General features: G+C 35.6%; 1 protein-coding gene and 1 non-coding gene across 2 annotated transcripts; both read left to right on the top strand.

The window, feature by feature from the left end:
- The first annotated feature begins 43 nt into the window (after nt 1–43).
- On the top strand, nt 44–593 carry LOC118761207. Its single transcript, XM_036498946.1, has 2 exons — nt 44–319; nt 351–593. Exons 1-2 carry the CDS (start codon nt 44–46, stop codon nt 591–593), a joined length of 519 nt encoding a protein of 172 aa, XP_036354839.1.
- Nucleotides 594–3318: 2725 nt separating this feature from the next.
- On the top strand, nt 3319–3390 carry Trnaf-gaa. The gene has a single exon. It is a non-coding gene; the product is annotated as a tRNA-Phe (tRNA).
- The last annotated feature ends 9436 nt before the right edge of the window (nt 3391–12826 follow it).

Raw genomic sequence — 12826 nt, forward strand, 5'->3', positions numbered from 1 at the left:
TGTTTGTCAGTGTGTTATTACGTAATAGAATAGTACCTTTCAGATGACTCGGAAGATTTTAATTGAATGTTCTTCTAATAATGATGCTCCGATATTTTCTTTGGCCTGGCACTGCACTGGGAACTATATACTGACCTCCATCGCTCCACCTGGAAACTACGTCATACTTGTGGATACCCGGGTTGATATTTTTGCTCTATTTCAGGACTCTACGTTTAGACGGATAACGTTAAATTCTTCGGTACAGTACATTTCGTGGGATACTATTAATCCGGAACAGTTTTTTGTTGGAGGGAATGGAGGATGTCTACATCTGGCTGTAAGATTATATTAGAATGATTATTTTGTAGAAAATAAGTGGAGAAATTGTGTTTACACATCAGGGATATAGAGCTGTGGGATTGCACTGTACGAAGACGGGGATGGCTCTTATTGCCGACTCTCATCGACGAGTCGTATCGTGTAATCTGATCAACATGAGTTTTGACACTCTCTTCCAGGAGGAGAGAAGCATTGTGGCCATGGAACTTGATTCGAAAGAAGAGTACATTGCCCTCACGCTTCATAATTCAGTTCAAAATGAAATATATTGAATAACTAGACTATTAATCTCTGGGATTATAGAGCACGTTCTAAAATACACACTTTCATTGGGACGACTAATTCTGAATATATTGTTAGGTCGTGTGTTGGGGGTTTTGGACAGTCTTTTTATGCTTCCGGAGCTGAGGGTAATATCTGATTTTTTAGGTTAAGATGGAAATGTATATATTTGGAATTTTGGGAAAAGTAAAAAGATTTTTTCTTTGATTGGTCACACTAAAATGGTGAATTCTGTTCATTGGAATCCTGTAAATCCGAGAATGTTGGTTAGTTGTTCGGATGACGAGAAAGTGATAATTTGGGGACCTGAAAATCTTCCAAAACCAGACCGTTTTATTTTATATTAATCTTGGTAGTTTCTCGTTGAGCTTTCTCTATTCCTACGAATAATTCTATATATTACTATTAACGGCTTTTTCTATAAAACTCAAATTTTCATTTATTTAATATAAAATAATGTTTTATGTTGCCCATTGAATAGAGTTCAGGAAATTGAGTTAACTATAGAAGATTCATTAAAAATAGCATTCTTAAATCTCTAAGTATATATTGGGCATCACGAATTTTTAAATCTTCTTGAAATCCCAGTCGTCATTTTTATAATTTAGGTACTAGTATATAACAAAACTTGGTTATATCGAATACTAAGTTCGCTAAGGAAAATAATGTAAAATATCTTTTAAAACAAATATTCAAGAATATTTATTTGTAATCAAAATTGTTTCATGAGTGACAGATCTACAGCAGACATAGTTTGACCCCATCGATGGGCATGCGCAAATAATCCAAACTACAAAAAGGAAATTCACATTATTGGAATCGATCTTTTGATGAATTTTAATTTTTATCAGGAAAAACGTAATAAAAAATTTGAATAAAGAAGATCAGCAGTGTAAAGGTCAGGATAAATTATATTGTTTAACTTTAATAGAATAAAAGCTTACTTCTAAAAAATAAATGCTGCATTTAACAATCATAGTATAATGTTACATGTTCAAAAAGTGAATAAAATAATTTTGATTTATTAAGCTATTTATCCATAGAAAGGTGTAAATGTGTCATTTTAGTAGTCTCAGTCTTTTTTCTTATTATGCATATTCGCGATGTTATTTCATGCCCCTCTATTTTGGACGACGTATCGTAAAGCGTCAAGATCGTCCCCGTACTTTTAGATTTTTTCCACCTTCTAGAGGTCTCTGTCCAGTATATCCAGGAGAGTAGTTTTTTGGACATCTACGGAAGAGTGGGCCGTGCGCTTGAAATGTCCTCCATAGCGGTGTTTGTAGGTTTATCCAACTCCATCTATAGGATGTTCTAAATAACCTCCATTCGCATTCTGTAATTTCGAGAGAGATTGGTTTGCTTGACGTCCTGACATAACACACTTACTGCTGAGCCTTGAATGCCATTTGGGGTTAGAGTACGGCCGAAGTTGGTCTCTATGGAACGAGTCTATATTGAGATTTTCCCTATCTGAAAGTTCCATGTTCCGGGATTAGAGAGAAGATAGTTTTCCGAATAAGAGTCCACATTATTTTTGTATGTTGTCGATTGGTCTTTTTTAAAACTATGGTTTTAATTCTCTCAATACAGCTTCTAGAATCTAGATATTATGACAAACAGCGAGGAAAGAACGGATGAAGGAATGCGCCCCGATGTTTTTCAATGGCTTAGAGCATATGTTTCGTAGCCTGACCGATAGGTAGATTTTCGATAAGAGTGCCCATCATTTTTCAGAACATCCATCAATTGCTGATAATTGATCAATTTAAAAGCTTTTGACATATTGATTCCGTAAATGTTTTTTTGCATTTTTGAACGCTTGAATAATGGAACATCGTTATCTATGGCTCAAAACAATGTCAAAAGTTAAGCTTCCTTCACGAACTCGCTATGAAAAGCGGATATAAATGGTTTTGTATGATGCTTTATTCTTTGTAGAGTAATAATTGCTAGCACTTTCCGCATGCTATTCATAATAATTACTGCCCTGAAATTGGACAAGGGACCAGTATCCCTCCTTTTAGGCATATGGTTGTTTGTTTTTAAACTGGTTCGCAATGAGTACTTGTATGTTTTCACTTCCATACTTAAGTAGTTCTGGTTCTAGCCAATCTGGTCCTGGACTTGTATTATTTTTAAGTTTCCCAACTCCAATTTTTTGAGATGGCCAGTAAATGCTGTAATTCCTTGCTTCTGATTTACAAAGTTTCTAAAAGTGGTCGGCAACTAATTCGGCTGCTTCTGCAGAATCTGCTATTCGTGTCCATTTTCGTATTTTACGACTGGATATTGTCTGTGTTAACGTCCTTGTACTATTCAGATCATCTTCTCGATATTTGTTCTTTTGCAGCTAAGATTCCTTTGTTCAGTTTGTTATCCGTATTTAATTAAGACATTTATTGACAAAAAAACCAGGATAAACGAGTTAATTATAATCCGCGTATCTCCGATTCACTTTGTAAGCGACAGAGATCCTTTTAAAAAAATTCGATCCTGCCCACGGTGATCGGCCTGGAAGAAAATTTCACCGGGTCAGAGTTTTAGAAGTGCTTTTTGGTGAGAAGTAGATGCCTCCTTTAATCTAATTATATTGAAATTCTGCTTCTTAACAATATCAAATGAATGTGATGAACTATCAAATCAGATTTATTAAAAGAAAATCTTTAAAAGATTTTAAGTCTATTCTATATTGGTAGATTATAGAGATAAAAAGCCCAAGTAGCTCAGTGGGAGAGCGTTAGACTGAAGATCTAAAGGTCGTTGGTTCAATTCCGACCTTGGGCATAATATTCGTTTTCTTGATTTTTATTTGTTTTTTAATTTTTTTAGACTAAAAATCATTTAAAAGTAAAAAGATAGCTAAGCTAATTAAAGGCCTCACGAGACACCCGGCCAGCCTCGCGAATGGCGAAGCCGTTCCCTCGGATCACAGCGATCGACAGACGTTCCAGGAGCCAAGAATACTCTCTTGGATCGTGGCTAGTCTTTGAAATCCGTCGACCGAGCGAGCGAAGGAAGCGGAGTGTCTTGGGGCCGAACTCCACGGCAATTGGAGTAAAGAACAGCGAGTTGGAGTTTAGTTTTTTATAGCAGTGACAATAAATAAACATTTAGAAATTTTATTATCTATTTTATCTAACAAACGAGATCAATTTTATTTGGACTAATGAGAACATTCTTAGGATCTATTTTGAATGGCGCTGCAAACATTTTCATTAATTGCAAAATTTCATCAAAATTCTTAAAATGAATAATTTTGAACGTTTTTTAAGTTTAACAATAAGGGACTGGTAATCTTAGTATATTTTTAAAATGAATCGTTGACTTTATTTTTGCTCAGATAATTAAAATGAATCGTATCTTTGAACATTATTTGATCTCTCCAAGTTTTAATTTTGCTACAAAAGAAGCATAGATCCACAAATTTAATGGGGAAATTATATTTCCCCTGTATTCACAATTTAACAAGGATAAATGAAATTTAGATCTACATTTAATAAGGTTTCATATTGATAGCAAAAAAGTGTCTATTTTATAAGGAGTTAATAACTTATGCCTATTTTTCACTAGTTTAAACAGACCAATGTTTAATAAAAATTAATTATGTAAATTCTATCTTAAATTATTTAAGAATCCAGATCGTCAGTGATTTCTCTTCTTCGCTTGGAAGAAGAGTTTGCAACAAAATTCTCATCATTTTCCATTTCTGCGTCAAAGTAATTGTTCAACTGAGTGTCCTCACGACATGCCAGCTCCGCAAGTTGATTGGCGGCAGAGGCGTACTCCTCGTTGTCTACCTTCATCCCATGTCTGTGTTCAATAAGCATACTCTCTAGAGTCCTCTTCAGCACAACCGACTGGATGTATGTCCTCGTTCCTTCTTCAATGGATAATTTGTCCATATGACTTTTAAAGAACTTTGAGACAACTCCATCCCATGTCAAGACAATTGGAATAATCTTCACTTTTGCTTCATAGAGAACCGACAGTTCGTTTGCAAGCAGGTCATATTTGTGAAATTTCTCCACTTCAACTTGCTTTAAACGGTCTTGCGAGGTAACTCCCACTTCGATTAAATGAATTTCTCTTTTCCTCTTGTCATAAACGAAGATATCAGGTTTATTGAATTGAACCTTTGTTTCAGTCAGTGAATTGAAGTGTCAACTCTGATTTCGACATTTTGGGTCGACATTGTTGACACGACTGAATGTCCTTTCAATTTCCTGCTTCGTTTTATTCCATACATTCGACACAAGTGGAGATGAATACACTTTACCACTTCGTTGTGTCTTCGGAGATAATCACTGTTTAGCATCCTACCACACCGCGTGGCTAGATGGTCAACAGTCTGCCTGCTTTTTTTGCAGTGGACGCATAGTGATCCCGTGTATGCAAAGAACAAATTCCTATCTTGCAAAAGACAGTACAATGCTTCGCTTCGTGGACCATTGTTCCCTTTCGATAGCCATTGCGAAGAAGTAGATATGTCGACATCTGATTCCTCCATACATTTGAACATCACCGAGTGTAGTGATTTACTGTTAATTCGGTTAAGCAAGAGTCTCCTTTGTGCGTCCTTCAGTAACTCAATGGTCAGATTTTCCCTGCCGACAGCTGCATATTTGGAGACAAGAAATTCTGCGATTGTGGCTAAGTGCCATTTTTTTCCTTTTATTACTCGCAGAATACCCGACCTCCGCAGACAGGTAGTCGACTGTTTTTCCAAACTTTTAAGAAACTGGAAGCATTAATTCGCTTTTGAAAGAAATTGAGGCAAGTCCTCTTCAAGGGTCTTGCGGTCCAAATACAACCTCTCCTTATTTGCAGGCTGGAGGTGTAACTTGAGAGTCGTAAGTAATCGCGGCGTATGTTGGTCAATCTCATCAAATTCGTAAGGTTCAATATTGATTAGCCCAATATAATAATTATATAGGGATAATGCATATTCATTGATTCCACGAAACAAATTTACAGCATTCAGGTTTGTTTTTGACAACATAGTTATCCTCTTCTTGACATTCTCCAATATGGAGTCCATAACTTTATTCTTGAGAACATTACTTCCGCCATCTTCAAGTACACCCAAGTAGCGATATCCGTTGATTCCATCGACAGTCTCACAGCATGATAAAGATTCCACATTAGATGCTGATTTTTCGGAATTCATCTCTAGGCCGACACTTTCAAAAAATCCATTAACAGCCTCCATCATTTTGACTAACACATCTTCTTTGAGGGCAACTATTTTCAGATCGTCAATAAAGAAGAAATGATTGGTGGAGTATGTCAACATATTGGAATCTTCCCGACTAATTTCGAGTTTGGGAAACATGGAGTTAAGCATCCTGCTTAGGGGATCCATCGCCATAACGAATAGCAGCGGGGACAATGAATCTCCTTGGAGTATTCCCCGGCTTAACTTTACTTTCCCAATTCTTTTCCCATCGATATGTAAGTTTACTGTCCACTTCTTGACTATGTTCTTTACAAAGCTGACAATCCAATGTGGTATTCCAGAGCAATCCAATACGTGGAACAAGAACTCGTGATCAACTGAGTCAAATGCCTTCTTCACATCGACCCAAGCAGAATAGAGGCCATTTCCATACTCCTTATTTAAGCATTGGTTAATGAGGGCTTGCTCTTTGGCGCCTTGACATTGCTTCCTCGTCCCAAGCTGATTATCTGAGATTAAGCCAAATGCCTCGATGAAATCGGCCAGTTTGGCATTAACACATTTGGTGACAAGTTTATACAAAGTTGGCATACACGTTATAGGGCGTAAGTCCTTCGGGGTCTCACACTCACTTTTTTTAGGAATCAAGTAAGTATCGTAACATTAAGTGTAAACCCAGCTATCAGCGTGTACTCTCCATTAATTATTCGGACTATCTCTTTACACAGAAACCCATGCAAAGAATCCATCTTCTTTAAGAAAAAGTTATACGTTCCGTCGCATCCGCATGCCTTCCAGTCAGGTGCATATTTGAGCATATCCATAATAAAATCACTTGTGAATTGAGGTCGCATGGTTTCACCGCCAGTACACCTCACACCCACAAAATCATAAACTACGGGCCCCATATTTTTCTTGCTCCAGACATCTTCCCAAAATGATAAGCACTCACCATCACCAAACCCATACAGGGTGGCTTCGTTGCTCGAAGATAAGTTTCGATAAAATCTTCTGCGGTTTAATTCAAAACACGCATTGTCTTTCCGGAAATTTTTCCTCGAGGAATGGATAGATATCTGTTTCTTTTTGATTCTAATTAGATCATTCAATAGAGTCTCAATTCTGGTTAGCTCCCCCTTCTTAGACTTCTTATATCCGTAGCGACAGAGAACATCCATTGCCTTTTGCTTTTCTGCCTGAGGCAAGGTTTGTTTGGAGAAGGAACGAACTGTGTCAATTTCATCTGCTAATTTAGAGATTTTTCTTTCCGTGTTTTCCAACCATGTGCTCTGTGGTCTGGCTCTCGTAGTTAAGGCCAAATAAGCACACTGTGCAGCATATAGAATATCGGTAATTTGATTAATATCTTGGGGCGGATCATCTTTTGTAATATGATAAATTGCAGAATTTAATCCAGCCAGGATATCAGTTTTTACCATCCTTCGTTGCACCTTTGAAGTTGGCTTTCGAGAGTCTCTCTGAATAGACTGAACTTTCCCAATTTGGAATTTGAGTTCCTCTAGGCAATTTCTGAAACTGGAAATTTCTACGTCCACATCATCTTGCACTCTGGAAGAGTCGCATCTCCCTTGCACATTGTTATTCCGTCTAGCCATGCTCTTTAGTTGGCATAAACTAGAGCACTTTGCCGAGTACTTCTCATTGAACTTCTCCAGGACAAGGTTCCAACCACCTCTTGGCATCCTTCCAAGTCTTTGCTTCGCGGCAAGGGCAATCTGAGACACCCATTCGCCTTCAGAGACACCATTGACATTTCCGATGATCGCAGAAAGAGAATGCAAGTTAGTTTTGGCAGCATCACCAACAAGATCTTCTTTAACACCATTAGCTCTTGTGGCATTGTGAGGTCCCATAGGCGACGGTCCTGTCTTTTTTAAGTTCTTTTTATTTGCAGGAAGGCCCGTAGGTTTCGTTTTCCTTAACTGCTTGGAAACGTACATGCACACACCACAACAACACTAGTTTAAATATTAAGGACTGATTTTTAAGTGACGTCTTTAATATATTGAGTTTTTTTTTCTCGACTTTCAAAGATATAAATTATATAAATCTGAGTGCTTCTTATAATGACATTCAATAGTAAAATTTTTCAATAAATTAATGATAAAGCTGCTCCTTTACCATACTTTCAACGAAATGAAAAAAACTTTTCTTCCCATTCTATTTGATATTTTCTATTTTCTTGAGACAATGTTCGATATTTCTTTGTTGGCCTAAAATATATCTACAAACACGTGTAGTTAAAATATATTAATTTGATATTCAAAATTTATTTAAAAGTTTGGAAATCGTCCGCAAAAAAGACTCTCGGGGCCGCACTATCCAATGAAATATATTAATCCAGAAATTTTATAATTTCTTCTCTTCTTTTAGAAGGTAAGTCTTTTGCCAAGTCCATTTCATTCATTATCTCTATTAAGGCTTTATTCGCTATATATTATTTAAATTACCGTCTTTAGCGTTTTTAACGAAACAATTTTTATCGACCACGAATTTTATAACAAATTCGTACCCATTTTCGACCTTTTTTTATCTTCTCCGATTCTACCTTCCTCGCGATTTTGTGACTTCGGATTTAACTACAGTCAACCCACTCTATAGTGAACAAAATGTCCACGTTAAAACATCATGTTCACTATTGTCTATAGCAGGGGTCACCAAACTTTTTGCACTCGCAGAACGTAGTTTGGTGATGTCTGGTCTATAGTGAACACACATTTAACACATTTTATTGACCAAAGGACCAGGGTAAGCCAGTTAATTATAATCCCCCGTGATCCCCCGAATCAAGCGAGGGAGATCCTTCTGAAAGGTTCAATCCTGCTCACAATGATTGGACAGAGACGACGATGTCCCAGGGCCAGAGATCTAGAAGTCCTTTTTCGGTAGGCATTAAGTGCCTCCTGAGCGTTGCCATATCCAAATGGAATTTTCCAACTGACATGGTGGACCCCATAACGCCACGCTAAATCCGGAAGCACTCAGATTTATATAATTTATATCTTTGAAAGTCGAGAAAAAAAACTCAATATATTAAAGACTTCACTTAAAACAAAAAAAAGAAAAAGGAATCAATATAACAATAAAGAATATTAAAGTATGTCACAGTCCGAATAAAATACACGCCGAATAATTACATTCTTTAATTTTACTGAAATTAAAATTTACACAACAAAATGTTTAATTATTATTAAAAATATGATTTTTAATGTAAAATTCATTAACCTTTTTTACTAATTTATATAAACAAAACCAACCACACTCAATTTACGCAGTTAACTTATACGTTTGAATATTGTTATTCCATTTTAGGTTATCCTAATAAAATTTTCATATAAAATTTATCGTTAATTTAAATAAAAAATTATTTTTATTATGGATTTATGAAAATTAATCAATTTTAGCTAATCGAGAAATATGAATTCCGTGTAACCGCTCACCGTCCTCCTTTTCGATAACATAGAGATCATTTCTTCGCTCGACAACAATATACTTATTAACATCAAGTCCATCGTACAGCGGATACTGCCGAACATTGGCATCGTTGTCCTGTCTAAAAATTAATTTGACGCTTGAGACCTTAAAAGCACAGTCGTTCCGACATTGATATTTTCTTCGTCGTATCTCCATTTTCTTTTTCAATCATTTTTTCGCCAGCAATAATTAAGTTTTCTAATGCACTTTCTCGTGCCTCTGATAATCCAGTTGAATCATAGGCTAAAAGTTGCTCCATTCCCCCTTCATCAATCCTTCCAGGATTTTCAACACCCATGAATATATAAAAAGGGATTTTTTTGTCGAAGAATGAATGCTGTTATTGTAATCATACACGATGTCCTTTATGCATTCGCGATATCGTCCAAAACAATTTTGAGAAGAACTTGCCGACGATATCCAGCGTTTTATGCTTTGATTAAATCTACAAATCGATTTTAAATCATTAACCTTTCGACTTGCCCTTGTACCCAAGGAGCACGAGGCCTCCCACGTACATGTTTTACCATATTTCGTACATAGAGCATCCATTTGCGAATTGCAAAATTCCCTTCCATTATCAGTGTGTAGAATAAGCGGAGGCCCGACATAATAAAAAATTCTTTGGAATAAATCTGCGATTTCTTCAGAAGATTTGGTCACCGACAGTTCAAGCATTACATATTTGGAAAAGAATCCACAAATACCAAAATCTATTTATTAACATTAAATTCATACCCAGCTAAAGCCATCATTCAACGCCGAATATCTTCTGAGGTCAATTAAATCCGCAATGTATCTGTCCCTACATCTCCTTGCAATGATTGGCGTAATCGGAGGCTTCGTAGACAATAATTTTTTCGACTAGAATATTTACTAAAAGGAGTTATTACCTGACAGAAAGCACAATTCGAAATCACCTTAGAGATTTCTTCTCTATTCAATCCATAATAGAGATTTCTTAATTTCGAAAAAAGCCGGTCTCTCCCAAAGTGGTTATAGTTATGTTCCGCCTAAATTTTATTTATTAAGTTGGACCTCAACGCACTTAAGCTTTAATTCGATTTCATCTTCACAGAAAAAACGCAATTTAAGCCCATTTTTTCGAAAATATGTTTTTCCATTTTCAAAATGGAAATTCTTTCCCAATTTTGTGAGCCTGTATCGCTCATGCCGCTCGATTGACGATGTATCAAAGTTGGAGTCTTTCATTTCTTTGATTTTGTCCAGTGTTTCCTTAAATAATCTCACTACACGCATGTTTCACGCTTTTTTAAATAAAAAATAATAATGTGATTCTACTAAAATAAATAATCAATTATTGATTTTTTTCATACTAATTTTTAGATTTCTAATTTTTTCAGCCATTTGTGACAAGTGTAGATTATTCGGCGTGTATTTTATTCGGACTGTCACATATTATTCAAATTTATTAATAAGTTTTCGCGTCGAATGACTATATGGATTTCATTTTATGTTTCACTTGTCTAATTCTGACAACGAGTGTAATTGACTATCAGAAAACTTTCCAACTGGATTGTGCCAACTTTAACTTCAAACTGAACTATAATCAGGGCTGTTTAATCCTGCAATCTGCCAGTTCTCGTTATGAAGATATTGTCTTGAACACCCGACTCAGTCCCCTACAAGAGCACAGTGCACCCAAACATGAGCAAAGTATATATTTGGTGGATTAATTCATAAGGGAGCCTATAGCAAGGAATTGGTTTATACGCCAGACGATATCAAGGAGATTGTTCAATATGCGGCCTTAAGGGGGATTAGGGTCATCCCTCAGTTTAATTTGTTTGGTAAAAGTCTCACTAATATAACAGATGATCTATTTCCGTTGCGCAAAAATACCTGACATAGTATTATCCAACGGAATTATGAACTATCGAATAATAAAAATCCACCACTTTCTTATTGAAATTAATAGACGAGTTAGAACAACTATTTCCAGACGAATATTTTACGTGAAAATGCCAAAATTCCCGTACCTAATTTTTTTCATTTCATTGACAGAATGTTTGTTTTAAAAAGTCACTTTTAAAGCAAATAAATAAACCGCAAAATTATATATGATCCAACCCCTACTTCGGTGATGACCCTCACGAGCCTTTGAGATATTATTATGACGGGGACCGTAATCAGGACATTTTTCTTATTGTTTCAGTCTGACACGATGATCTAAAAGGAGAAAAATCAGAATCAACCGGTAAATTTAACGGGGAATCAGGACGTTTTGTACAGAGTTCAAATAAAATAATTTTGAAAAATCTAAAAAGACTACAGTTTACCCTCTATTGCTCGCCAATTCTATTGCTCGCCATTTCTATAACTCGCCACTTTTTTGGAAAAAATGCCATTTTTACTAAGGAAATTCCATTGCTCGCCAAATTCTCTCACTCGCCACGTTCTAGTATTAAAAAATTAAAATTTATTATTAAAAAATAATTTTTTCAAATATTTATACCGCGTGTTTTTTTTGTAACATGAGGAAGTGCTCAAGATTATCTTATGATCAAAAAAGAGAAATTATAAATTATCTTATTGATAATTCTTCTCTAAGTCTAAGGCACGCCTTAGAGAAATTTTTTCGTCGCGTTTCAAAAAATCAATTTCGAGACATGCAATTAACGATCTTAAATTGAACAAACAGAAGATTCTTGGAATTAATCCAATTTATGGGAGAAGTTCTCGTTTTTCGAAACTTAGATATTCAGCAATTGATTCTGAAATCATTGCCTGGATAGATTACATGGAATCTATTGGAGTTTGCCTCAATGATGAGATAATTTTGTCGAAAGCAACTGAAATTGCTGCGTTAAACGGTCTCTTCGAATTTAAAGCCAGTATAGGATGGCTTGAAAAGTTCAAAAAAAGGCACAATGTAAAACTAAGAATTTTTCATGGTGAATTGGGATATACTGTGGATGAGTTCAAAGACCAAATCGAAGACTTTAAAAAAATTATCTCTTCTAAAATAAATGAATATGGTTCAGAAAATGTTTATAATGCCGACGAAACCGGCGTATTTTACAAGACCATTCCATCAAAAAGTGTCTGCAGGAAACGCCGATCAGGACAAAAATTACTTAAAGATAGGTTTAACATTTTAGCCAATTTTCAGATTTTCATTAATGCTTTGCGCAAATATGACTGGATCCGATAAAAGAACCCCTTTGATGATCGGGCAGTTTAAGAAACCAAGGTGTTTTAAAAACTTGAACGTTGATGAATATTTACAATACCGGAATTCTTCAAAGGCTTGGATGAACATGGAAATATTTAACGAATGGTTGTATAATTGGAACAAGACTCTCAAACAAAAACAAAAAAAGATACTTTTGGTTGTAGACCATTGTCCTTCGCATAGAACAACAATCGAATTAAGTATGATAGAGTTTTATATTTACCAAAAAACACGACTACTGTGGATCAAGGAATCATTTGATCATTCAAATCTCATTTCAACAAATTTAAATTTAAACATATAATTGAACAAATAAACTACGGTGACGCAACTATTGAATGCTATAAAAAATT

Source organism: Octopus sinensis, unplaced genomic scaffold (assembly GCF_006345805.1).
Source record: "Octopus sinensis unplaced genomic scaffold, ASM634580v1 Contig10597, whole genome shotgun sequence".
In the NCBI taxonomy this organism is placed as follows: Eukaryota; Metazoa; Mollusca; class Cephalopoda; order Octopoda; family Octopodidae; genus Octopus; species Octopus sinensis.